At 49.6% G+C, this 27,612-nt stretch overlaps 3 protein-coding genes across 4 annotated transcripts; 2 read left to right on the forward strand and 1 right to left on the reverse strand.

Annotated features, from left to right (window-relative positions):
- Window positions 1–1,697: 1,697 nt before the first annotated feature.
- On the reverse strand, window positions 1,698–23,752 carry LOC114499919 (serum amyloid A protein). Of its 2 annotated transcripts, XM_036029117.1 has the most exons (4): window positions 23,742–23,752; window positions 19,702–19,710; window positions 2,185–2,323; window positions 1,698–2,000 (listed from the first exon to the last, which is right to left on the reverse strand). In XM_036029117.1, the coding sequence occupies exons 3-4, from the start codon at window positions 2,310–2,312 to the stop codon at window positions 1,838–1,840; spliced, it is 291 nt and encodes a 96-aa protein (XP_035885010.1). In that variant the 5' UTR covers window positions 2,313–2,323; window positions 19,702–19,710; window positions 23,742–23,752; the 3' UTR covers window positions 1,698–1,837. The 2 variants fall into 2 exon arrangements, with proteins under 2 accessions (XP_035885010.1, XP_028372247.1); XM_028516446.2 differs by lacking the exons at window positions 19,702–19,710; window positions 23,742–23,752 and adding an exon at window positions 4,114–4,233.
- Window positions 16,654–18,680, forward strand: LOC114499826 (serum amyloid A protein-like). Its single transcript, XM_028516312.2, has 2 exons — window positions 16,654–16,773; window positions 18,533–18,680. Exons 1-2 carry the CDS (start codon window positions 16,689–16,691, stop codon window positions 18,673–18,675), a joined length of 228 nt encoding a protein of 75 aa, XP_028372113.2. The 5' UTR covers window positions 16,654–16,688; the 3' UTR covers window positions 18,676–18,680.
- LOC114499825 (serum amyloid A protein-like) lies at window positions 23,556–27,612 on the forward strand. The gene is made up of 4 exons (XM_028516311.2): window positions 23,556–23,652; window positions 24,498–24,589; window positions 26,804–26,942; window positions 27,317–27,612. The coding sequence occupies exons 2-4, from the start codon at window positions 24,499–24,501 to the stop codon at window positions 27,477–27,479; spliced, it is 393 nt and encodes a 130-aa protein (XP_028372112.1). The 5' UTR covers window positions 23,556–23,652; window position 24,498; the 3' UTR covers window positions 27,480–27,612.

The raw sequence follows: 27,612 nt of genomic DNA on the forward strand, positions 1-27,612 counted from the left end.
GTATGGTAGTCTGAGAGGTAGGTTAACCACATGTTTCTTATTGCTAGGACATTCTAGTTTATGTCTGTTATCTGGACTAATTATTAATAATGCCTCCCTTTTCACTTTGGAAAGGGACTTGGTTTGGATGATGAATTGTGTAGTCAACTAGACTATGTAGTAACTGGGAAACCGTGCAAATGGGGTGACTAGTTAGACGGCTACTGCACTAAGCAGGTGAGAAATGTTGTGGCCAGGAGCATGGGTGTATGTGGGATAGTGCTGATGAATTGAGATGAAGTTTGGAAGTAGAATCACAGGACTCGCCAGCTGATTGGATGAGGAGGTGTAAGGGTAAAGGGAAGGGAGACATCAAGCACATCCCCCAATTTCTGGGGTGAGCGACAGAGAGAACGGTCCTGTCATTTACTGAAAGGGAGACAGCCAATGGGTGCGTGAGAGTTTTGGAGAGAAATGAGAGTTCACTTCAGGACATGTTAAGTGTGAGAAGTCTCGAAGCCATTCAGTGAGACATGTCAGAAGCCCCATGGATAGACAAGCATGGAGCTCAGAAACGAGGTCCTGAGGTGAAGGTATAATTTAAGGGCCATCAGCAGGCAGACACCATTTACATTTGTTTGAGGGTATAGAAAAACAAAATGTGAAGGTCAGGGCAAAGTCTGAGGAACACTTAGAGTCTGGGGGAGATGACGAAGACCCCGGTTTTCAGGAACAGTCTCAGCAACTATTGTCCCAGCCTAAATGTTAGTAGTGACACCCCCATTTCACCCCGATAAGTGACCTCGTTTGTATACTGAATTAGATGCTGCCCCTACTCTAGTAGCCACGTGTGGCCAGGCTGCTGAGAGGCCTGAGAGCCCTCCATTATTCTGACAGGACTGGTTTATGTGAAACGGTAGGTTACCAAGGCTAACAAGCATCAGGAAACCAAACAAAAACATTTTTAAACACCCCACAAGATACCCGGACCAAGAATGGCAAATTTCAATAGATTTATAAAATATTCAGTTGCAAAAGTAATATAGCAGCTTCAGTTCTGCATGTCAGGAGCTTGGAAGGCACCACTCCATCCTCACAACAAGTGAAAAGCTGGACACAGTGAAAAATCAACTCTTCCTGGATTCACTAGACAGGTGCGGACACAGGGCAAACCACCTCCGCTGTGATTGGAGAGGCGGAGAGGCAAATGCAGGGATCCAGGCTCATGGGACCAGAGACGCGGGAGCAAAACCTGAGACTACTTAGGGGGCATTCCTTAGATGGCATGAACAAAAATGGGTTAAACATTGGATTTGCAGGTGCAGCTGAGAAATGCACAGAATCAAGGTAGCTAGACCTGGATCCCATGATCCCATCCTCCCATGGCTGTATCCTCTCCCCCAGACAGAGACCACTGAGTAACTGAATCTTAAAAGGAATAAGCCCCTGGGGGCAGAGCTGGTGACCAGGCACAACAGCAGGGAGTTAGGAGGCCTAGGCTTGCAAAAACCATAAAGCACAAATACAGCCAGAGGGGCCTGGAGAAAAGAAAGGGTCTGATTTGAGGAAGAGTTTCTGCAAGGTGGCTACACTGTATAACACTGAGATTGTGTCCCCTCCACCCAAACACACAGGCATAAGCTCGGCCTTCTTATGCGTGCCCATCTATCACCCACTGGTGTCAGAGGCAGTCCTTACACCAGGAATAACACACAGTGTTCAACATTGCATCTCCTAAGCATTTATTACACACCCATTAGGTGCCCTCAGTCAGCAAATGGGGATGTAGAACTCAATGACTCAGTGTCCCTGCCCTCAGGGGGATCACAGCCCCTGTCCTGGGAGCACACAGAAGGAGTCAGTACTTGTCGGGCAGGCCCTCGGGTCTGAAGTGATTGGGGTCCTTGCCGCTCCGGCCCCATTCATTGGCTTCCTGGTCCCGCCTTGAGTCCTCTGCTCCATAGCCACTGTCTCCATGCCTGAAAAGGTCTGTGACTCTCTGAGAGTGCTCTCTGGCATCACTTGATGGAGGAGAGAAGGAGGGAGAAGAGTCAGAGGCTGGGAATGGATGGAGGAGGTGGACAGGAAGAACATGAGGGGGACCCCACAGGCCCCTACAGGGTCCTTCTCTAGGGCTATGCTCTCCTGATCCCCAAAGTCAGCTAACCTCTGCTCAGCACCCTGCCACCCCAGGACCCTGCTTACCTGATCACTTTGGCAGCCCATTCGCCCCCAGGGCCCCTCTGGGCAGCTTCATAGTTGCCCCGGGCATGGAAGTATTTATCTGCACCTATGTACTTGGCTTCTCTCATGTCGGAGTAGGCTCTCCACATGTCTTTAGCCCCTGGGAAGGAAGGAAGGAACGTGGCACAGAGATATCAGGTGAACCATCAGAGAACCGTGACACCCTTAGAGAGAAGCAAGGACTGAAACCTGCCACTGACTCATTTCAGCCTGTGGCCACAGCACCCTGGACACCTGAGGCTGAGAAGACTCCAGCTGGCTTTCCCAGGTGGCTCTGAGGAGAGTCATTCCTGGGGGGATGCAGCTGGATGGTCCTGGGGGTCTGACCCCAGGGAGGCGCCCTATGGCTCCATCTCACTTCGGCCCCTATGACTCATGCTGAGAGGAGAGAAGGGGGGTGCCCTCACAGAACAGGACCTCTCAACTCCGGCCCCACTGAGGTTTGGGGCCAGTGAGTTCTTCATTCCTCTGGGCCCTCCTGAGTGCTGTGGGGTGTTTCCCAGCCTCTCTACCTCTCTGTCCACTAGATACAGGTCCCTTATTCCCACTGTGACCACGAAAATTGCACCACCCAGGCCACATGTCCCAGGGGAGCAAACTGCCTCAGGATCAAGAGCCTGTGTGATGGAGGGAAGCCACTGATGAGAGCAGTCGGGGAGCTCAGGGAGCCAGGTGGTCACGTGGAAAGCAGGTTCTGAGGAAGGCCCAGATGTGGAGCACAGCTGCCTGACGCCTACAGTGTGTAGTCTCTCAGACACAACACATACACTGTGACTGCAGTTCCTCTGAGTGTTGGGGGCATAAACAGCACCCTGGAAATGTTGGGAACAGACTGGACAGATGGCGTGAGCCAGCAAGCGCTGGAGCACTGGTCCCTCTCCTCAGCCTTAGCTGTGCCTTCTGACCACTGGGACAGTCGGGAAGTCGGGAAAGTCCGATGCCACGTCTCAGGCCAATTACATCTGATTCTCAGGGGTGCTCTCAGGTGTCCACAGTGTGTAATGCTCTCCAGGGGACCCAGCATGCAGCTGAGACTGACGCCCACCGAGCCCCAGGAAGGGGTGCTGAGGCACATCTAGCTGGCCAGGGCCCAGGCCTCCTGCACAGCTGGGTCCCCACTCTGCTCTGGGCCGGGAACCCTGGCAGACAGTCCCTGCTCAATGTGCTCAGCGGCTCTCACCCTGAGGTTGGGGAAGGTGCTGCCCCACCAAGTTGTTCTCCACGTGTCAAGTGGGTGACCAGCCGTCCCTGCTTGGCCACACCTGTGCCTGTCAGCACTGAGAGTATCATGGAAACCTCCTCAGACCCGGACAAACCAGGGCAGTTGCTTGCCCTAAACTGCGTGAAAGTGCTGAGTGCCTAGAGGAGCCTCGATGGATGTTACCAGTTTCCTTTTGGGGGGCTAAGAGGCCAGAAGAGGGTGTCAAACAGACTGAGGCAGGGACAGTGTCACTGACTAGAGGAAGCCCCAGCAGGAGCTAAGCTGCAGGTCTCTCCAAAGTATCCAGTGAGGGAAGGGGAGGGAGGGAGAGAGAGAGGGAGGGAGGGAGGGAGAAGAAGGAGGAGGAGGGCGCAGGAGGAGGGAAGATAGCAGCTTTAAGGCTATTTTGTGCAGTTTGGCCTGAGGGAAATTTTATACCATTTCAAGACCTGTTCTGTGTCTTCTGGTGCAACTTACCTTCCAGCAGGGAATGATGAGTGTTCTCTCTGTAGTAACTGATTGAAAGAAATCCCGTGGTTTTTGTATCTGTTTGGTGAGAAGCTCCCCAAACATCTGGCACATTCTAGCTACCACATTGGCCAACACAACCTAAGTAATAGCCCCACCCCTGAAGGGTGCTCAGGGGGAACCCGAGTGCCCTTGGGTGCCACCCCCTGCAGCCACTTTACCTTCATAAGCCTCGCTCAGGAAGGAGAAGAAGCCCTCGCCTCCCAGGACCAGGGAGCAGAAAACGAGGCCTGTGAGGAGCTTCATGGTGCTGAAATGAAAGGGGAGGGTCAGGGAGACTCGGGCAAGGCAGGCACACCTGCCTTTGGGACTCGAGTGTCAGAGGGAGCCTGGCTGTGCATCTCCATTTGTGCTCATGGGATGCTTCTGGTCCTTGCAGGCACGTGGCAGTGGGTCCTCAGTCAGAGCCACGGCCCTCACTTCTCACCCATCAGCCCTGAACACAGACTGTGTAAGAGGCCACCAAGGGGGCCGTGAAGGAGGAAGAGGGCAGTGAGGACCCAATGGACCCCCCTAAAGCAGCCTGCAGTTCCTCACAAAGCACTCACCCTGTGCTCCTCTGCCAGCACACACCCCATACACACGAACACCAAGCAGAACCATGATTTGAGATGAGGGTACAGTCTTGTGGGAAAGAGAAAACAGAGTAAGACTTTGAAAGCCATCCCTCACCTGAATCCCGTGGAGGATGAGCTGGTCCCTGCCTGCTGGGTGCAGGCGGCCGCTATTTATTTACCCTGAGGCCTCCCTGCTTGGCTCATGGGGAGAAAAGAAAAGCCAGATGTGGCCCCCAGGCAAAGTCCCTCCAGGTCATTTCCCCAACAGAGTACAGAGGCACACTTACTGGACACCAGTGGCTGTCTTCAGCCCCAGGTCACTTCCCCATTGCACAACCCAAGCTCACCAGGTAGACTGCTCTGCCTGGCAGCCTTGGTAGCTTCTCGTGGGTCAGAGGATGAAGGCTCTGCTGTCAGAGTTGGAGGGGCTGAGGAAGGGCCACCTGGGCTGTGCAGAGAAGGGTGTGAAGCTCCAGGGTGGGGCACCCCGGCTGCGGGACAGTGTGCTGTTGGAGGGGGTCCCCCAGCCAGGACCTTGCTTTCCTGGTCATTTTTTTCAGGATGGTCTCTGGGGGCCAGATGGCAGACCTGCCAGAGTGAAATTCCTCTGAGTTCCTATGTAAAGCCCTTGAGCTTCAAAAGTGACAGGCTAGCCCAGCAAATCTCATGGGGGCCCTGGAAGGCTGCTCACCCCTCTGTCCGCACATGCTAAGCTCTCAGCTGCAAGGCACAGGGAGGCCTGCTCTGCTGGCTCCGCCGCTGAGGCAGCGTGGGATCTGAGCTGGCTGAGGTGGCCAAAATCCAGCAAGGTGCTCTGCCTTCCCTCACCTGATCCTGGAGACCTCTCCCAGTGAGAGTGAGAGTGTTATGCGATAAAGTTGCAGCCCAGTGGGAAGTGCCAGGATCCTAGTCTATAGGAAATTGGGGTGAGCTCTGTGTCCCCCATGTTACCCTTGTGGTCACTGTCTATCCCTGGATCACTCTGAGTCAGAAAGGTCATCTGGGTGCACAGCACCTCAGGGGCTGAGGATGAGTAAGGGGTGAGGGAGGGATCAGTCCTGCAGCCCTGCAGGGCAGAGGCCAGGACAGGAAGAGAGGCTGGTGAACATGCAGATCCTGCTGGTTCCTCTTCCCCAGTTCATCTTCACACCCTGAGAGTTCCGTGTTGACAATATGCTACAAAACACCTTGCAGAGGAACGGGGCTAGGGAGGAGGTGAAGGGGACCACATGGCCTGTGAGCAGCATCTGAGCGCTTCATCCTGGACAGCAGTGTTAGCCACTCTCTGCCATGGTGGCCACTCACCGCTGTCCCCTCACCAGGCCCTACATCCCATCACCTGAACCCGCGGAGCTGGGTTGTACTCACGCACACGCACACATTCTAGGCAGCAGTGCCGACTCCCCAGGAAGAACGAGCTCACAGGGCAAAGCTGCCCGACATCCAGCAGCACGGCGGCTCTGAAAGGAAGACAACAACTTAAAAAAAAAAAACCCCTATGTTTTTCAGAATTAGTGAGTTGGAGAGAAGCAAAGGAAACTTATCAAACTGAATAAATATTATCAAAGGGGTAAAACACAATAGAACTAATCATATCATGATCAATGTGCTATCAGCTTGGAGGAAGAATCAAATGAAAATAAAATTGTAAATATAGTACTTAATAAAACACCTTAACACAGAGGTGAATAACAGATCGATGCAAGTGCATAATAAATCATCTGTCAGAACTGCCCCAGGAACTGTCCCAAGAGGCAACAGAAAGAAAATGGTGGCGGGAATTGTTAGAAATTTTCAACAGATGTGGGACAGTCACAGAAGTGTCTGTACCAGTCTCCAAGAAGAAAGAAAACAGAAAGGGAGAAGTAGTCAAGTTCATGATTCATAATGAAAAGAACATATTTTAATAAATGTGGCTACCTAGATAAAAAATATATTTCTTGGAAAATATGAATTCTAAAGTGGGCACATGAAGAAATAGAAAAACTAAATAGAACAATATCCATGAGTAAATAGAAATAATAGAGACTGTCCCCTCAAATTCCACCAAAATGTAGACTGCGTTTCACAGTTTACTATTACAGCTATTAAGAGAATTCCGTGAGATTGAGGTATTGAAGGTAAAATTTCAAAAATGGATAGCATTTCTCTACAACAATTCTTTTAAAAGATTTTATTTATTTATTTTTAGAGAGAGAGAAAGGGAGGGAGAATGAGAGAGAGAGAAACATCGATCCATTGCCTCCCATTTGCTACCCGACTTGGGACGGAACCTGGGACCCAGGCACGTGCCCTGAGGGGAACTGCAATGGTGACCCTTCCCCTTCGGGGCCGATGCCTAACCAGCTAGGCCGCACTGTCAGGGTTCTACAATTGTTAAAAAACACAAAACAAAATGGTACCAAAAACATGAACTACCTTGGAAACAACCTAAGAAAATACACAAATATTTACAGAGAAAATTTGAAAGTTTGTTAAGGAGTAATAAATAGGGAGGTATGTCGTGTTCGTGGAGAGGGTGTTTTGGCTTAGATATAAAGTATTAATTTTCCCCAAATTAATTTATGTATTCAATGCAATGCTAATCAAAAATCCCTTTTTAGCAATGCAACAAACACATTCTGAGTGGATGAATAAAGGTCCAGGAATAGTTGAATCGATTAAAGACTAAGAGGAAGAGGGGACATGCACTGGACTCGGAGGTGCGTGAACTGGGGGTTGACCCTGAGGGGAGACCACTGAGGTGGTGTCCCCGGGGCAGAGGCTGCCAGGGCCACGGGAGAAAGGGGAGAGTTTGCAGCACCGGTTATACCCAAGACTCCCACCCCAGGCCTGAATGACACCCTTTCACGTGGAGCACTTGGGCCCATGGAGAAGAGAGTACCAGTACCGCCCCTTGCGACAAACTCTCTTTTCATCTACTGATCTGCTGGCCTTGCATTGTCTGGATAATAATAAAAACTATACTTCAAAATAGAAATCTTCTTATGGTTACAAGTATTTCAAACAGAAAAGAAAGCCAAAACTATCCCAACAGAAAACAACAGCCGAGCTCGTGCGCACCAGCAGCGGGAGGGAAGCGTGTTGAGGCAGCCAGGCAGGAGTACCGGCTGAGAGGCAGCTGAGCGCTGGCCCTGAGGCCCTCAGGAAAGTCAGGGTTTGGAGCTGAGGTGTCGCATTGGAGACTGGAGACGGGATGGGGTTGGGGTGAAGGTCTGAGGGAACACAAAGCATTTCCTTCTCTGCTGATCCTCCAACTGTCTGAGGGACCCTGCAGGGATACAGCTGGAAGAGTGGCAGGTCTGGTGGAAGCTGAGGAACAACTTTAGGACATGCTGTATCCAGCTGGACGCAGGAAGCCATAGGCTCAATTCTTCCTTGACCATGAAACCTTCTCACTGATCCAAGCACCAGTATTCCACACGTTTTTCAAGTGTGCGGGGCCTGGAGGCAAGCACGTTTATATGCCAAGAAGGGCAGTTATGCCAAGCAAGGACACAAGTCATTATTATCCCCAGTGTTTCCATGAGTGGCACCTGCCCCAGCTCCCCTTCTAAGAACCGGAAGGGTCAGGTCTCCTGGCTGTGAGTTCCCTTTCCTGGGAGTAACTGTGGTGAACTGGGAGCTCTTGGGTTACGCTGAGGCTTTGGAGAAGGGAAGGACCCCGATCCTGGGCAGTATGTCCGCTCAGGAGGTCTGCCCAGAGGATACACTACTGAGATGATGGAGAGGTGTGCATATGCATTTAAGTAGAGAATCTGTTTAAAAATTTTTAAGTATTTTTTATTGATTATGCTATTACAGTTTTCCCAATTTTGCCTCCTTTATCCCCCCTCCACCCTGCCCCCTTATCCCTCCAGTATCCCCCAACTTAGTTCATGTTCATGGGTTGTACATATAAATTCTTTGAGTCCTCTGTTTCCTATATCATTTTTATCTCTCCCCATCTATTTTATGCCTACTAATTATGCTTCTTCTTCCCTGTACCTTCCCCGCCCCCCGCAATCCTACCTTCCCCCTCCCCACTGAACTCCCTCTGTGTGATGTCCATTTCTCTGAGTCTGTTCCTGTTCTGGTTGTTTGCTTAGTTTTTGTTTTCATTGTTTTTCTTTTCTTTTAGGTTCATTTGATGATGTTGTGAGTTTGTTGTCATTTTATTGTTCATACTTTTTATCTTCTTTTTCTTAGATAAGTCCCTTTAACATTTCATATAATAAGGGCTTGGTGATGATGAACTCCTTTAACTTGACCTTATCTGAGAAGCACTTTACCTGCCCTTCCATTCTAAATGAGAGCTTTGCTGGATAGAGCAATCTGGGATGTAGGTCCTTGTCTTTCATGACTTGGAATATTTCTTTCCAGCCCCTTCTTGCCTGTAAGGTCTCTTTGGAGAAATCAGCTGATAGCCTTATGGGAACTCCTTTGTAGGTAACTGTCTTCTTATCTCTTGCTGCTTTTAGGATTTTCTCTTTGTCTTTAATCTTGGGTAACTTAATGATGATGTGCCTTGCTGTGTTCCTCTTTGGGTCCAACTTCTTTGGAACTCTCTGGGCTTCCTGGACTTCCTAGAAGTCTATTTCCTTCACCAGGTTGGGGAAGTGTTCCTTCATTATTTGTTCCAATAAGTTTTCAATTTCTTGCTGCTGTTCTTCTCCTTCTGACACCCCTAAAATTCGGATGTTGGAACGTTTCAGGTTGTCCCGGAGAATCCTCAGTCTCTCTTCATTTTTTTTTTTATTCTTGTTTCTTCATTCTGATCGAATTGGATGTTTATTTCTTCCTTTTGTTCTAAATTGTTGCTTCGCATCCTGGTTCCCTTCTTGTCACTGTTGGTTCCTTGAATATTTTGCTTTATTTCATTTTGGTTCTCTTTCATTTTTTGACCAAGCTCAATCAGTTCTGTGAGCATTTTGATTACCAGGGCTTTAAATTGTCCATCAGATAGGTTGGCAATCTCCTCATCGCTTAGTTCTCTTTCTGAGGTTTTGCTGTGTTCTTTCATTTGGGTCATATTTCTTTGTCTTGGCACACCTGATAAATTGTAAGGGCGGGATCTTAGGTATTCACCTGGCTGGCAACCCTCTTTCCTGCGCTGCCTGTGGAGGAGGAGCCAGAGAAGGAACAGTGCAGTGTGCCTGTTCCTCTCTAGTGAACTTTCCAACAGACTCTCCTGTCAGACTGGAAGTATCTCCCACTGTGGCAACCCCAGCCTTAACCCAGAGTCAGCTCTGAGTCCCAGTTTTCCCCATAAGTCAGTACCTCCTGCACAGCTCTGCGGAGCTCTGCAGTCAGCTCCCCTCCTCAGCCACCTCTAGCAGCGGTTTTTCTGAGTCGCCTGCGTGGTCCACCTACCAGTCTGGTTATTCTGGTTGATTTTTTCCTTAATTCCTTGGTTGTCAGAGTTCCATGCAGTTTGATTTTCTGGAGATTTTGGTTGTTTATTGATTTTAGATTGGTTGTAGCCTCCTTTTGGTTGTGCGAGGAAGTGAAGGGTTTCTACCTATGCCTCCATCTTGGCCGGAACTCTAAAAACTTTTTAATTAAACTTATTGGGGTGGCATTGGTTAATGTGAATCAGTGTTTTTAAAAAGATTTCATTTATTTAGATTTAGAGATACTAAAAGGGAAGGAGAGAAACATCAGCGTGTGAGATATATATATATCCACTGGTTGCCTCTTGAGCATCCCAACTGCACACCCACAATTGGGGGCCTGGCTCACTACCCAGTCACGTGCCCTGACCAGGAATCTAACTGGCCACCATTTGGTTCACTGGCCAGCACTCAATTCATTGAGTCTCATCAGCCAGGGTGAAAACCAGTTTTAATTAAAGGAAAAGTGGAAAGCAAATCCCTTGGACCTCAAAGGACTTTTTGTTTATTGAACCACTATGTTGTAAACCATGTCTCTCAGAAGGTAAGAGAAATCAGGGAATTCTGATTTCCTGAATTCAGGGAATCAATTTCAGGGAAATCAGGAAATCAGGGAAATCAGGGAATAGAAGGCCAAACAAGCACTCCTCATTTTGCTAACTAATCAGGTTGAGACAGACTGTCCGGTAAATCTGAAAATTTGACTTGGCTCAATCATAAGCGGTAAATTCCCATGTTAGCTGTTATTGCCAATCAGTGCAAAGGAGAGGAATCTCTTTTTGACAGAACATTTTTATTGTCCACCTAGGGTGAAAACCTACCTTTTCTATTTTATCAAATTGAAAAGCATGCTTAACAATCTAGATTTCTGAAGGGCTTAGCTGGTGCAGAAGGTTTAATGATGATTCATTAGATGTACTTGAAATTTTGAACAACACTTAAGAATTTTGGGGACTTAAAGTTTTTTCCCTCCCCAAAGAAGTTCTTAGTTTCACCAATACTCTACGATTCCATATGAGATGTGGGGTTTTGAGTTGTATATCATTCTTTTTTGCAAACTATCTAGAAAGAAGAAAACTGAAATATTTTCAAACACAGTGCAGAGCCCTTCCGTACATTGAGAACACCAGGTCCAGACCCCGAGGCTGGCTGGCCCAGTGGTTGCTGAGAGAGGGCTGGTCACGGAACCCGACCTGTCCCCCAGCACAGCCTTTTCCTTGCTTCGTTCCACCAGGCAGACAGAACGCAGGAAGCTCCAGAGGAGCAGTGAGGCTCAGCCAACAACCTCCCTCCCCGGCAGGCAGATGAGGCGGAAAACTGAGTACAGACAGGCTTGATTCCAGGTTTCCTGGGCCTGGAGAGTGCACACCAGGCCCACCGAACTTGGAGGAGAGTGCCCTCTAAAAACGAGGGGATGTGGACTTTGTGAGAAGGGACAAACAGAATTAGGAGTCCCTATACTTCATTAAGTAGCTGGTACTTTTCCATTCCTGCTTACTATCTCGTTTAGTAAAAAACAAGAGGAAAATCATCTCTTCTGTCCTCCCGATTCCAAGAATCCACAAAGGGAGGGCAGGAAGTAAAGACGCAGGGGACCTTGGGACAGCTGAGCCATATCTGATTTTCTTAATTTTAAGGAGGACAAGATGGGAAGAGTAATGACGTTAGTCCCTGGGGGGAGCTGCTCTCTGGGGGACAGCAGCCTTAGGAGGATTAGTGATCCCTTGCCTTCTCCTTTCTTTCATTGCACTTTTTGTATACATAATCTTTCTGTTTTTAATTGGAATCCTACTGTTTTTATCATCAAATAAGTATGAGTTTTTTCTATGCATGTATGATCACTCTTCTCCCCAGTCACACATCTCATTTTCAGGGAGGCATAGCCTGGATCTGGTTATTCCCCCACTCCCATCTCCATGCATGCCCAACATCTAGTGTAGTGGCTGTTGCATAAAAGGCCCTCCATCTCCATCAGAAGAGCTGATAGATGCACAAACATGTCATCACAGGGAATTCTGAAAGCCCAGAGTAACACAAACACTTCTAACTAACTAGGGATATGGCCATTGCCAGATGTGTAACTTCCTAGGCTGTGTTTCACTGTGGGAACATGTCTTTGAACAAAAATGGGATCAAATAGAATTGCACTTAGCCCTGGCTGGCGTAGCTCAGTGAATTGAGCGCAGGCTGCGAACCAAAGCATCGCAGGTTTGATTCCCAGGCAGGGCACATGCCTGGATTGCAGGCCATGGCCCCCAGCAATCACACATTGGTGTTCTTTCTCTCTCTCTTTCTCCCTCCCTTCCCTCTCTAAAAATAAATAAATAAAATCTTTAAAAAAAAAGAAAACAAAGAATTGCACTTTTCCCTTTAAAACGTCATCTATACTTCTTCAAGTATTAAATGCTCTTCCACAATATGAGTACATGGCAGAGCAGTAAGTTATGCTGGATCTGTCGGAATCCAGGACTTGGCTCCTAACTTCTATGCCACTCTGTACCCAAGTCCCAGTGGCTGGGTTTTAGGATCTGTGATGGGAACTCGGTGTCACAATAGCTACTGGAAAGGTATCCTGGTGTTTTGTAATGCGGCTTTCTGTTAGAGATAAGCATGGAAAATGGAATGCACAAAGTCCGGGTTTCTGTTCCCAGATGCAGAGAGAGCTGTGCCCGATGGCATTCTCCCAAGACAAATCATCCAACCTGGAGTTACCACCAATGCCCCCTCATGTTTTCAAGGGACATACAAGTTTGCAGAAAAGAACACTGTTAAGGCATGGAGGCAAAGAGCTGAGTAGAAAGAGCACCGACCAAGGCACATGGGCATCCTTGGTACTGGTCCTGAGCCAGCCATTTCAATTCTCTATCCCTTCTCCTTCAGAAAGAGATTGCACATGGATTGTTTCTTAATGAGTAAAGGAGAGTCAGTCCTAGGAGAGCTGGGGCACATGTTAACAAGAATGGATTGACTGCCTCTGTGAAAGTTTAATTCTTAGGTAAACAAACACCCCTGTCCTAGGAAGGGGGGTTAGGTCCTCTTTCCAGTAATGAGAGATCTCAAAAACACCAAGACCTGGCTTATTGGGCCTGGTGCCTCCAAATTTAAATGACATGTGTTAGTTTGAAGGAAAAATGACTCATGAGCATGGACAACAGTGAGGTGATTACTAGGGGGAGGTGGGCATAACAGGACTAAATGGTAATGGAAGAAGTGCCCCCTGCTGAGGACACGGCAACATCTGTAGACTCAGGGAGTGTCAGAGACAGGCTGTAGGGCATGGCCATTTTCTGCACTTTCCCAGAAAACAGACTGGTGCTTCCCCGGCAAGGGAGAGCCATAGAAACACCCTCCCAGTTTCTGACAGGCCCAAACTCTGGGCTCTGGAGACTTCACCCATTAGCCTATGAGGAGCCCTGCCCAGCCAATTACAGGGAAATAATCCAACACAGACTCAGGCTAGTGGCTCAGGGGGAGGGGGAAACACCCAGCATCTTCCCTAAAGCCTGACAGACACCTGCCCTGGGAGATCCAGGGGTCTCATCTCCCCGGAGAGGCCCTCTCAGCAACAGTCAGGCCTGCGAGTAGCCTATGACTGACAGCAGGCCGGCAGGCACAGACAGGCAGAGGTGGGTCCTGTGGTGACTTGGGACGTTGGCTGACATACGTCTGCTCCTGGTGCTGATAAAACCAGGGTTTGCAGAGCAGCTCGGCTCATCCTGGGTACCGCCAAGAAAGATTTAAAAAAGAAAAAGAAAAAAGAAAAAAGATAAAGAAAAAAAGGTAATGGGGAAAATGCAATAAAGATTAAATCAAATAAATAAATAAAAACTTAAAATTTTTGAAAAATAAATAAATAAGAATAAAATCATTAGCCCTGGCTGGCGTAGCTCAGTGGATTGAGTGCAGGCTGCGAACCAAAGCATTGCAGGTTCGATTCCTAGTCAGGGCACATGCCTAGGTGGCAGGCCAGGTCCCCAGTGGGGGCCATGTGAGAGGCAACCACACATTGATTCTCTTTCTCTATTTCTCCCTCCCTTTCCCTCTCTAAAAATAAATAAATAAAATCTTAAAAAGAAGAATAAAATCATTAAATAAAGCTGTGAGAAAATGCTAGTTTCAACCCCTTAACTGATTTCGCAGCACTCGACTAGGTTGTAGCTGGAATGTGGAAAACACTGCACAGGTGATTTCCATTGCATGCCCCAGTCCTGACACTCCATGGTAATGATTACGTGCGGGATTTCTTTGCAAAAGCAAAAATGATGTGTGTTAGTTTGAAACACTAACTTATTACTTACAAAGTTCTCGTGTTAATCATGTATTGGGAGCACACCATATCTACCTTCATTAACCACTCTTTTCCCTTACCCTCCTCCTTTGTCCCTCCCTTGTCTCTGGAGCTTCTGTTACTAGCAGACTTCAGAACCTCTGGGAAGGGATCAGAGAGGCATCTGCATTGTTTATTGGACTGTCCATGCAGACATTCAAGAGGTTATTCTTCTGGCTCAGAAGTATCAACCTTCCATACACAGCGCCCTACCCTCAGCCCCAGAGCAACACATGATCTCAGCCTGCAGTCACTGACCAGCAAGCCAAATCACTGTTTCCTGTTTCTTGCTACTTCTTCAGTACATGTTGCTATTTTTCATAGTACATGGCTGGCTACCTTCTGGACAGGCCTCCTATACACAGGCCTCATCTCACTGGGCTGACATGGTGGATATTTTCAACTCACAGTGACAAGAGGACAGACAGTGGCCCCATGGCCCCACTCCCAGGGAAATACAGGAGACAAAGAGCTCTGCCCTGAGATCCCCCTAGCTGGCACCTCCCCAGCTGTGCTGTCATTTTCTGTGACAGTTATTACCTCCCTCTGTTCTTTATAGGTTTCCTAGTGTTTATTTACCGTTCAGTTCTATTAAAGAGGAGAAATTCCCTCCTACCACACCTCTTGAGTTCTTATGACTGAACTAATAATAAAAGTGGCATAAGACCAGATCAACAGAAGTTAAAAAAACAATTTAATATGTAGACACGTGTGATCATAATGGATATTGACACAAATGATTGAACCAGCCAGCTTCTAATGCTTTTTGGACAAAGAAACAATGAGGTGATGATCTGACGGGACAAAGAAGGTCAGCTTTTGGTTCTCATCAGTGAGGAATCCACACAGAGTTGGAGCTTGGGTAGTAGTTTAGTAAAGGAGTAATGAGGTTTACTATAAACAGGCTTTCGTTAATTCTGGCATTAGGGCATCCCTCTCAGCCCCCTGAACGGAAAGTGGTGGGGGGAGGGGCTACCTTGCACAGGGACATTTACTTCTTGCATTCAGGGACACAAACGAGGGTGGATGAGCCCTTGCAGCATTAACTGCAGGTCCAGTAACTTCAATGCAAAGGAAGTAATACACAATCGTGGGTTCTTTTGGAGCAGCCCGTCCTGGAGCCCTCATGGTTTCTGGCACCTAAACACGTCCACTCCCATTATGAGCTCTCTCCAAAACTGGGTAAGGCAAGGCACAGTCCCTTCCACTTGAAGGCTCCCATCTAGTAGCCAGATTATATTTATTTTAAATTAACATTTTTATTGAAATATAGTTGGCATACAATATTATGTTAGCTTCAGTTGTACAACATAGCAATATGACATTTCTATACCTTATCAAGTATTCACCACAGTAAGTCTGGTAGCATGCCACCATGCACAGTTCCATAAGAAAATGAAGGAGCCAGCAGATCCCACGCTGCCTCAGCAGTGGAGCCAGCCGAGCAGGCCTCCCTGGGCCTTGCAGCTGAGAGCTTAGCCTATGCGGACAGAGGGGTGGGAGCAGCCTTCCAGGGCCCCCATGAGATTTGCTGGGCTAGCCTGTCACTCTTGAAGCTCAAGGGCTTTACACAGGAACTCAGAGGAATTCCATTTCTGGCACACCTGCCATCTGGCCCCCAGGGACCATCCTGAAGAAAATGACCAGGAGATGCCCTCCAGCTGCACACTGTCCTGCAGCCTGGGTGCCCCACCCTGGAGCTTCACACCCTTCCCTGCACAGCCCAGGTGGCCCCTCCTCAGCCCCTCCAACTCTGACAGCAGAGCCTTCATCCTCTGACCCACCAGAAGCTACCAAGGCTGCCAGGCAAAGCAGTCTACCGGGTGAGCTTGGGGTTGTACAGTGGGGAAGTGACCTGGGGCTGAAGAGAGCCACTGGTGTCCAGTAAGTGTACCTCTGTACTCTGTTGGGGAAATGACCTGGAGGGGCTTTGCCCGGGGGCCACATCTGGCTTTTCTTTTCTCCCCATGAGCCCAGCAGGGAGGGCTCAGGGTAAATTAATAGCAGCCGCCTGCACCCAGCAGGCAGGGACCAGCTCATCCTCCACGGGATTCAGGTGAGGGATAGCTTTCAAAGTCTTACTCTGTTTTCTCTTTCCCACAAGACTGTACCCTCATTTTAAATCATGGTTCTGCTTGGTGTTGGTGTGTATGGGGTGTGTGCTGGCAGAGGACCACAGGGTGAGTGCTTTGTGAGGAACTGCAGGCTGCTTTAGGGGGTCCATTGGGTCCTAACTGCCCTCTTCCTCCTTCACGGCCCCCTTGGTGGCCTCTTACACAGTCTGTGTTCAGGGCTGATGGGTGACAAGTGAAGGCGTGCCTCTGACTGAGGTCCCACTGCCATGTGCCTGCAAGGACCCAGAGCGTCCCATGAGCACAAATGGAGATGCACAGCCAGGCTCCCTCTGACACGCGAGTCCCAAAGGCAGGTGTGCCTGCCTTGCCTGAGTCTCCCTGACCTTCCCCTTTCATTTCAGCACCATGAAGCTCTTCACAGGCTTCGTTTTCTGCTCCCTGGTCCTGGGAGGCGAGGGCTTCTTCTCCTTCCTGAGCGAGGCTTATGAAGGTAAAGTGGCTGCGGGGGCGGGGTGGGGGGACCCAAGGGCACTCGGGTTTCTCCTGAGCACCCTTCAGGGGTGAGGCTATTACTTAGGTTGTGTTGGCCAATGTGGTAGCTAGAATGTGTCAGATGTTGGGAAGCTTTCCACCAAACAGATGGAAAACCACGAGATTTCTTTCAATCAGTTACTACAGAGAGAACATTCACCATTCCCTGCTGGAAGGTAAGTTGGACCAGAAGACACAGAACAGGTCTTGAAATGGTATAAAATTTCCCTCAGGCCAAACTGCACAAAGTAGCATTAAAGCTGCTGTCTTTCCTCCTCCTGCACCCTCCTTCATTCCCTCCCCTTCCCTCATTAGATACTTTGGAGAGACCTGCAGCTTAGCTCCTGCTGGGGCTTCCTCTAGTCAGTGACACTGTCCCTGCCTCAGTCTGTTTGACACCCTCTTCTGGCCTCTTAACCCCCAAAAAGGAAACTGGTAACATCCATTGAGGCTCCTCTAGGCACTCAGCACTTTCACGCAGTTTAGGGCGAGCAACTGCCCTGGTTTGTCCGGGTCTGAGGAGGTTTCCATGACACTCTCTGTGCTGACAGGTGCAGGCGTGGCCAAGCAGGGATGGCTGGTCACCCACTTGACACGTGGAGAACAACTTGTGAGGCAGCGCCTTCCCCAACCTCACGGTTAGAGCCGCTGAGCACATTGAGCAGGGACTGTCTGCCAGGGTTCCCGACCCAGAGCAGAGTGGGGACCCAGCTGTGCAGGAGGCCCCAGCCCTGGCCAGCTAGATGTGCCTGAGCACCCCTTCCTGGGGCTTGGTGGGCTTCAGTCTCAGCTGCATGCTGGGTCCCCTGGAGAGCATTACATACTGTGGACACCTGAGAGCACCCTGAGAGTCAGATGTAATTGGCCTGAGACGTGGCATCGGACTTTCCTGACTTCCCGAGTGTCCCAGTGGTCAGAAGGCACAGCCAAGGCTGAGGAGAGGGACCAGTGCTCCAGCGCTTGCTGGCTCACGCCATCTGTCCAGTCTGTTCCCAACATTTCCAGGGTGCTGTTTATGCCCCCAACACTCAGAGGGACTGCAGTCACAGTGTGTGCGTTGTGTCTGAGAGACTACACACTGTAGGCGTCAGGCAGCTGTGCTCCACATCTGGGCCTTCCTCAGAACCTGCTTTCCACGTGACCACCTCGCTCCCTGAGCTCCCCGACTGCTCTCATCAGTGCCTTCCCTCCATCACACAGGCTCTTGATCCTGAGGCAGTTTGCTCCCCTGGGACATGTGGCCAGGGTGGTGCCATTTTTGTGGTCCCAGTGGGAATATGGGGCCTGCATCTAGTGGACAGAGAGGCAGGGAGGCTGGGAAACACCCCACAGCACTCAGGAGGGCCCAGAGGAATGCAGAACCTACTGGCCCCAAACCTCAGTGGGGCTGGAGTTCAGAGGTCCTGTTCTGTGAGGGCTCCCCCCTTCTCTCCTCTCAACGTGAGTCATAGGGGCCGAAGTGAGATAGAGCCATAGGGCGCCTCCCCGGGGACAGACCCCCCAGTACCACCCAGCTGCATCCCCCCAGGAATGACTCTCCTCAGAGCCACCTGGGAAAGCCAGCTGGAGTCTTCTCAGCCTCAGGTGTCCAGGGTGCTGTGGCCACAGGCTGAAATGAGTCAGTGGCAGGTTTCAGTCCTTGCTTCTCTCTAAGGGTGTCACGGTTCTCTGATGGTTCACCTGATATCTCTGTGCCACGTTCCTTCCTTCCTTCCCAGGGGCTAAAGACATGTGGAGAGCCTGCTCCAACATGAGAGAAGCCAAGTACATAGGTGCAGATAAATACTTCCACGCCCAGGGGAACAATGAAGCTGCCCAGAGGGGCCCTGGGGGTGAATGGGCTGCCAAAGTGATCAGGTAAGCAGGGTCCTGGGGTTGCAGGGTGCTGAGCAGAGATTAGCTGACTTTGGGGATCAGGAGAGCATAGTCCTAGAGAAGGACCCTATAGGGGCCTGTGGGGTCCCCCTCATGTTCTTCCTGTCCACCTCCTCCATCCATTCCCAACCTCTGACACAGCTCCCTCCTTCTCTCCTCCATCAAGTGATGCCAGAGAGCACTCTCAGAGAGTCACAGACCTTTTCAGGCATGGAGACAGTGGCTATGGAGCAGAGGACTCAAGGCGGGACCAGGAAGCCAATGAATGGGGCCGGAGCGGCAAGGACCCCAATCACTTCAGACCCGAGGGCCTGCCCGACAAGTACTGACTCCTTCTGTGTGCTCCCAGGACACGGGCTGGGATCCCCCTGAGGGCAGGGACACCGAGTCATTGAGTTCTACATCCCCATTTGCTGACTGAGGGCACCTAATGGGTGTGTAATAAACGCTTAGGAGATGCAATGTTGAACACTGTGTGTTATTCCTGGTGTAAGGACTGCCTCTGACACCAGTGGGTGATGGATGGGCACGCATAAGAAGGCCGAGCTTGTGCCTGTGTGTTTGGGTGGAGGGGCACAATCGCAGTGTCACATGGGGCAGACATCCTGCCGCAGCCCTTCCTGGAGTCAGAGGGAACCTGTTCCTCTCTCCAGGTTTCTAGGTTCCAGTGTTGCTCCTCCTCACTTCCTGTCAGTGGTGTCCTGTCACACTCTCTGTGCCCAGGGTCTTGTCTTCTTGTTCTGAGTTCTGTCTTTCACTGGCTTCTGTCTGGGGACAGGGGACACAGCCATGGGAGGACGGGTCCCTGGGATCCAGGTCCAGCAACTGCCACCTTGATCTCCTGTTCATTCTCAGCAACACCTGCAACTCCAATTAGTAACCCACCTCTGTCTGTCACACCTAAGAAAAGCCTCCAAAGCGTTTTTCTCACTCTGTTTTACCACCTTATTTCAAGCCTAAATGAAGATGTAACGCCCTCTCATGGGTGAATATTTCCTCACAACTTCTTCACCTTAACCAGCTCAAACTGTGGAATTGGTAGGAAGGAGAAGGAATCATTCATCGGTAACAGTATTAACTGCGAAGGAGCAGAGAATACAAGAAGGAATAAGTCTGAGAAAGGGGGCCCCCAGGGCTGACGTCCGGGGCTTATGGAAAGCCTGTAGCCCATCGGAAGGCTGGTAAAGATGGCTGGGTGTCTGAGGCCACAGCTGACAAGAACTTCCCCCATGAGGTGCCAGTGAAACTTGGCAGAAACTGCCCAGATGCAGTTGCACTCCCTGGGAATGTCACTTGCTTCCTGCAAGCGCACTTGGCTACAGCCCCCGTGGGGACAGGAGTCAGAATGCTGCTGAACTTTCTGGAAGCCAACTGACAAGAAGCACTGCTAGGGATTTAATTATATCCCCCAACCCTCAATTTATGTCGACGCCCTCCCTTCCAGTACGGCTGTGTTTGGACTAAGGAAGCCATTAAAGTTAAATGAGGTCCTAAGAGGGGAGCCCCAGTCTGATTGGGTCCGTGTCCTTATGGAAGGAGATGAACTGACCGCCAGCGCATGCTCAAGGTTGCTGCCAGCCAACCCACAGCCAGGATGAGGGTCAGCAAAATCACCCATGGGTGGCAGTCAGACTTTGCTGGGGCCTGGGAGGCTGGTGAATGATAGTTACAGTAGCTATTTTCTTTCATCGCAAAGCCAGACTCTGCACCTTATGGGGCAGACCTCGCTAGATTTAAGCTGTAGAGAAAGTCCTTGTAGTTTCCAGGTGGAGAAACCGAGCTTTAGGGGCGTGTGCCTCGGCTGTGAAAGGGGCAGAGGCAGGGCTGCAGGCCGACGTGTCTGACTCCGGAACCTCGCATGAGCTGTCCACGGCCGCGAGGGTGGGCAGTGGAGACCCGCTGTCCTTCCCTGGTCTCGTCTCCAGCAGTCAGTGTGGGTGGTCGGGAGAGCGCTGACGCCAGAGACGCCTGCTCGTTGAGGTGCAGGCCCCACATCTCGTTCACCCTTGTGTGCACAAGGCTGAATGTGGGCACTCAATCACTGCTTTCTCAGTAGGTTACCGCATTGAAAATTTGGGCTGCAATCCACATCACTCTTCACTCTTATGCCTTTTCCTCTTCATAAGAGACACATATCCTGAGCCCTGACTGCTCTGACTGATATGGCTCAGGTGGTTGGCCTCTGTCCCCACCACCCCAGCTAAGCAGCTGCTGTCGCCACTGACTGACCCACGTGCTGCCAAAAACGACTCCTCTCCCCTCTCATCGGCAGGCCTCTGGGCAGCTTTCAAGTGCTGCCCTCTCCCACCCTTCTGGATGGTTTTCCCTCTTGGCTTAGTAATACCACACTTTGCTGGGGTTCCTACTCTCGTTTTCTGAATCTCCTTAGCTGGGTCTTCCTTATCTCCTCCAAACTCTGAGTGTTCTGCAGACTTTGTTCTGGGATCTCACTTTTTATTTCTCTAAGCTCTCAGTCAAATGTACAGAGGGTCCATATGCGGATGGCTCTCCTCAGGCACCCATTCAGCTATTCAACACCTATTGGATGAGGCCCAGTACATGGGAGCAATGGCACCCGGTACTGAAAAGGCAGCGGGGAGTCAGACGGCCAAGATGAGTGCTCTCAGGCAGGCAACACTCCGCTGGGAGAGTATTTAAGCAGCTAGTTACTATTCTACCCAATGGAACTAAGTCCCGTGCTGTACAGTGGCCACGTTCGTGTGGCAGTTGTGCAGCAGATGGCTAAGAAGCCACACGCTCAGTCCTAACAGACCAGGTTGACTCTCTGTTTTGCCGCCAACCTCGCGGCAGTATGCGTGGTGGTGCATGCACAAATGATCGCGAGAAGTTGTTCAGTGAGAAAGCAGAATATAAAATAACAGGCATTACATCCCTGACTTCGAGTATTCACATACACACCTACACTAAGCAAACAGAGCGGAGGCCACCCACGAAGGCTCTGCAGAGGTTCCCCCCACCGCCTCCCCCAGCCCGGGCTGATGAAACTGGCACTGCTTTTTGTTTCTGTGCCTTTACCTATTTTATATTTTCCAGCTCTCTTCAGGGAACCAGAGCATCCAGCTAAGAGGCTGCTCATTCACCAAGCCTGACCACATTCTAGGCATTTTCCGGGCACTGATGATGGGTGGGGGCAAAAACCCAACAACCCGCTCCTGTCCTGACTGGGGTTCCAGTGTCAGGATAAAGCAAAACAGCACCTGTGTCATCGGAACACACTTTACGTGTGTGTGCCTCTGTCACTCCCCGCATGCACACAAAACCTAGAACAACACTCAGTGTGCAAACTCCATAAATCATGCTTCTACTTAATACGGATCACAATGAACTAGAAATTGACACATGGTTCAGGGTCACATGTAAAGGTTGTCATGGAAGATGAAAGGAAAGGACGCCCCTCATTTCCATGGTCCATGTCCCGTCTGTTCATAGTCCTTCTCTGCTCTGCTCTCCTCCACAGATCTGTCTCCTCTCAGGCCTGCAGACCTGCCAGGGCTAACCGAGTGATTCCAGCACTTGTCCTTGAAACTGCACCCTGACCAACATCTGGAGAAAGACGTTTCCTCGAGATAAAGAAGAGAAAACATGTGCTCTGCTCTTGCAGCTGAGAGTAGCATGTAGGATAATAAAAATTATTTTTACGAAAGCTATTCCTAACATAGCAGTTTGTATAACAACAACTACTACTGCTATGACAAAACAAACTTCAGAGATTGTCATGTGTCCCATGTGTCATTGCTACAGGACATAGCAAGTTTATACACTACAGTTCAACAACCCTGGTTCTAGAACATCCAATACAACCTGCCACTATGGCCTTCAGTAGTGACTGACCATGAACACACTTTATATGGAACCCATCCGAGTGGCCGTGGCGAATGCAGCTCAGCCCTGGTTTGGAAAACCAACAGGCATAAAGCGGTACACAGGAGCCAGGCCCACAGATCCGCTTTCCCATGAGGGACTAGGCTTGCTTTGTACTTAGGCTGCTTTGAGGCTTGTTTTTGCTAAGACTCCCTCATCCTGAGTTAAGACAGCTGATGTTCAAAGTATATCTTCGAAGTAACTCCTTAAAGTCTGTGCTGAGCAGTTCCAGCACAGAATATAAGCAGATCAATCACTCTTATTGTTCCCTTACATTTGCAACATTCTTTTCTTTGTTATCTGTAAGAAGTAATCACTTAAAGCAAACCTGAGCATTATGAATGAGGACCTTTCTTGACGTAATGCTCCCAGAAAGCAATAAAAGCCTATCGAGGCAAGGGTCAGGGCGTGCTCTCTCTCAGAGAGTGGCCATGCTGTCCCTTTTCTCTACAGGACTTCTGCAGTCCATGTGAATTTGTTACTTGCATCCACAACACCGCGGACACTGCTGGTCAGAGTCGCATCATCACTTGACTCTGGAGGACCCCTTCTCCAGTGCCGAGTCCACACCAGGCGGGTGCTGGAAGCTTTCTTTTGCAGGGTCGTCTGTCCTTCTTCCCTACACCTGTGCCCTGGGCCCCAGTTTCATCCTGAGCTGCCGCTCACCCAGGAGCCCCTTCTGCTCTTCCACTGACCCTGCATCCTCACATTCTCTAGTCCAACCTCTTCTCTAACGCTGATTCTCCTTCACCTCAAGTGTAAGCACATCACTGTGCAGGGTGAAACAACCTTTCCCAGCACCTGGGAGACTGGAAATGGGTAGGAAACCTCAACTTGTGGCATCTCTGAAAGCTGCCAGGTTGCACAATCTGGGAAATTTAGAGGTGAGTGAAAAAATGCCATCGTGTTCTGGAAGGCCTGTTTTGAACTAGAGGAATTTCCCAAATATCAGTGTTTTGCCTCAAACCCCTCCTCCCGTTTGCCCCACCACTAATGCATCAGTATATATACAGCCCCAGGCACAGCTCCCAGGCAGGCAGCTCAGCTTCACCAGGAGTCTCTGCAGGACCGGACAGCCAAGGTGAGGTGCTGGAGCTTTCCACCACGCTCCCTCTGTGCAGATGCTCTTTTCCCACCAGCATTCTTGTGCTGCATCCCAGCTCTCTCGACTTTCCCTGAGTCTATTGTTTAGACAATGAGAATTCATAACATGGGAATACTTTGGGGGTAGAGGTTTCATCATATGCGTCTTCTGTGTGAGTCAGTGATGGTAGAGCAGGTACCCTACAATATTTATAGGGTAACTTTTCTCGTATTACAGAGAGGTACAGTGGACACGAATTTCCAAATGCCTCTATTCATTTATTTGGGTTTCAGGGCTGATAGGGGATGACTGAAATGGAAATTATTTTATAGCACTGATTATCAGCCTTGTCCATCTCACAGTACACATGAACTAATTTCTAAAGTTTTCATGGCACACCCAAAATATTTCTTTTGTTGGCCTGACAAAAATTTAGTTGTAATTTTAATTCATTCCTACCAGATGGCTAATGTGTTGGTTTTTCGTCATTTTTTTTTTAAGTTTTAAGTTGTAAGGAAAACAGGTCAGTGTCCCTGACTAAATAGTCAGGTGGTACATGGTTAAAAATTTTTGCAGCACGCCTTTGAAAGTCACGGGAATATAGGTTGCACTCTCCTGTAAGGGAAATCACTGTGATTCTAATGAGTCAGGTGAAAATGTAGACCTGGATTCTCTGAAATACAATCCATCCATCTGCATGGGTGGATAGACAGACAAAGATACTGACACAGAAACATAAAATTGAGTGGAATTTACATTGGGAATGCTAGGATAGGTCAGCATCACCAAAAAAGAGACACAACTCTCTCATGCTGCTTGTGTCTGCCTGACTCTCTCCTCAGGATGAAGCTTTCCACCGTCATCATTTTCTGCTCCCTGGTGCTGGGTGTCAGCACCCAAGGGTGGGGAACGTTCCTCAGGGAAGCTGCTCAAGGTAAGGACCCAGCATGGGTTTTGAGGGGGCTCCATCAGACCTGCACCCAGGTTTCACCTGAGCAGAGGCCACGCTCTCACTAGGAAGAAAGAGAACAGTGCTTTCATGGTAGGTGTTCCCTAGGATTTTCTGGCCAGGTGTGTACTCTTTGGTGGGGATCCTGGAGCTGGAGGGCACTGAAAGTTTGTGCCCCAACTTGCAGCAGGAGTGGTGAAGAGATGGGGAGTTCAGAGGAGACTCCCTGAATATAAATCGTGCTCTACTGCCCCCTAATGGCAATCAGGGACAGTTCATTTCTTGGTCTCAGCCATGAAATGGGTGTGTCAAAGGTGTGGGGAGTATTTCACATTCCCCAATGTTAATACAACAAATATTAATGGAGCTTTTAATACATGCTAGGCATCATTCCAAGTGTTTTTCATGTACAGTAAGCTCATTTTCCTCCTCTTGTTTTAATTTGTCAGTCCTGCAAAGTAGGTGCCATTATCTCTTAACAGAGAAATGGAGGCGCAAAGAGAGTGAGAGACCTCACAAAGTCAGCAGGTAGGGCAGGATTTAGTCTGGGTCCTTGAGATCCTGGGCCTTGGTATTAACCACGGTACCACACGGCCTCCCAGACAAGGCTGTGCGTGGAAGGGTGAGGGATTTGCGAACACTTGTTCTGTCATTTATCTGAGCAAACTGCTCATGGTGGGGAGGTGGTGCCTTTGACAGGCAAATCTACAGAGCTCCCCTCCCTGCGACGAAAGCCACGATGAACTACCTGCTGCTGTTCCTGCTGGGGCTGCGACCTGGCCTGGAAACCAATGGAGAGAGAAATATACCTCACCAGCCATAGTGAAGAAATACAATTTTGTTTATTCACAGAATTATTTTGCATTTTTTCTGTTATTGTCTCTGAGTAATTATCTTCAGAGTTTGCAGTTAATTCCAGCTAAAAATATCTTTTCATCTCTTAGGTCAGTGTTTTTCAAAGGACTGTTCTAGAACCCCTTGCCCGAGAATCATACGGGGTCTGGGGTGCTTTATGAAAGGCAGATAAGTGTGTCCACTGAGTCACAATGCCTGTGGCTGAGCGTCGACACCTTGCCTTTATTAAGCAGCAGGTTGGTTGTGTGCTCACAGAAGTTTGAGAAGCACTGTCTTTGACGTGCTGCCCCCTGGTGGTAAAATACGCCAGACATTTTGGAAATTCTTGTTATGCAAGTCCAGGCCACAGGGATCTGTTTCAATCAGAGTGTGTAAGTACAGCAGGAAGGTCATACCTCTCACCAAAACTATCTTTTCTAATGACACAATGACATGTGAGATGAAGATCAGTGATCTCATGGAGAAATTAATTATGTAGACCATGATTCTAACTCTACATTAGAGTTTTCTTTGTCTAAAAAGTGATTACATTATTTTTCCATTTAATTGTAGCTTGATCATATTCATTCTATGACTCCCTCTTCATCATGATTCTCTTACTTCCTTTAGCTGCCCCTCTTCCTAAAGTCCACAGAAGTAAAGTAATACCATATTGTTCACCTACAATGTTCTTGACATTACAGAGCCTTTTCTCAGTGCTTCTGTGCAACCACTCTGAGGGGAGCCAGACTCCCCACTCTATGGGGAGGACATTGAACTCTAGAGCTGGTGGGGCACTTGCACTTGTTCTGCATCTATTACCCCATTTCTACAAAGTCTGTGAGGGAACTCACTCTGACTGTGTGCGGATTGAACTCTGGCAGCTGCCCAGGTGCCACGTGTGCCCAGGCACACAGACGTGCTCAGGACGGGCTGTGCTGTCCTCGTCTGTGGGGCGAATGTCTCCCGTTGACTGGCTGGGAGCTCTGGGCTTCTGAGCCTCCCCCGGAATCCCCTTTGTTCCCACCCCCAGTCAGGGGTTCCCTGCATCCTCCCAGGTGGAGGTTCCTTGTGCAAACGAACATCCTTAAAGACCATCTCACCTCTTCTCTGTGTGCCTCATACACAGCCAGAGACAAAGTAGCCACAGAAATTAGAATGGAGTCAACAGAATCATACATGTACCGCATGTGATTCTCATAACATTAACCCAGGAACCAAAGGTAAAAAAACATGTATCTCATTGCAGTTAATCTCCAAGGGTTTAGTCAAAGGCTCAAATCATATAATCAATAGGAGAAAATGTTTTATTCCTCATTTGCCCAGATGTGATCACCCCCACCTCACATGTGCCTTCCTTCCCAGGGGCTGGAGACATGTGGAGAGCCTACTCGGACATGATAGAAGCCAATTACATAGGTGCAGATAAATACTTCCACGCCCGGGGGAACTTTGAAGCTGCCCAGAGGGGCCCTGGAGGTGTCTGGGCTGCTAAAGTGATCAGGTAACAGGGCTCCTGGGGATGCGGGATGGTGAGCAGAGCTTGGTGGCCTTGGGGAGGCAGGTGGGACCAAGCCAGGAGGAGTTTACTGTGAAGAACGTGGTCCCTCCTCCTCTTGACTGTCCTGTCCCTCTGGGCTCATTGTGAAGTCTGAGGTGCTAAAGGAGCCAGAACAAGGCAGCTGGAGTGGGTGATTCCCACCCTCCTGGGGAGTGCTGTCCACCCTGCGCTGGGGTCAGCCAGGGCTGCATTGCTACCTGGGCATGGTCTTTCTGGCTTCTCTCAGCCACTGACCCCTTGGAGAGGGGAGAGTGGGGAGGGGAGGCTGTTTCTCATTGGCCCCTGATTCACCTCCTGCCTGCCCTCCTGCATTCCAGCGACGCCAGAGAGCAGTCTCAGAGAGTCACAGACCTTTTCGAGTATGGAGACAGCGGCCATGGACAGGCGGACTCGGAGGCTGACCAGTTTGCCAACTGGTGGGGCCGGAGCGGCAGAGACCCCAATTTCTTCAGACCCAGGGGCCTGCCCGACAAGTACTGACTCCCTCTCTGTGCTCCCAGGACAGGGGCTGTGAGGCTCCTGAAGGCAGGGACACCGAGTCATTGAGTTCTACACCCCTTTTTTCTGACTGAGGGCACCTAATGGGTGTGTAATAAATGCTTACAAGTTTGAA

The sequence above is a fragment of the Phyllostomus discolor genome, chromosome 6 (genome assembly GCF_004126475.2).
Source record: "Phyllostomus discolor isolate MPI-MPIP mPhyDis1 chromosome 6, mPhyDis1.pri.v3, whole genome shotgun sequence".
Classification (NCBI taxonomy): Eukaryota; Metazoa; Chordata; class Mammalia; order Chiroptera; family Phyllostomidae; genus Phyllostomus; species Phyllostomus discolor.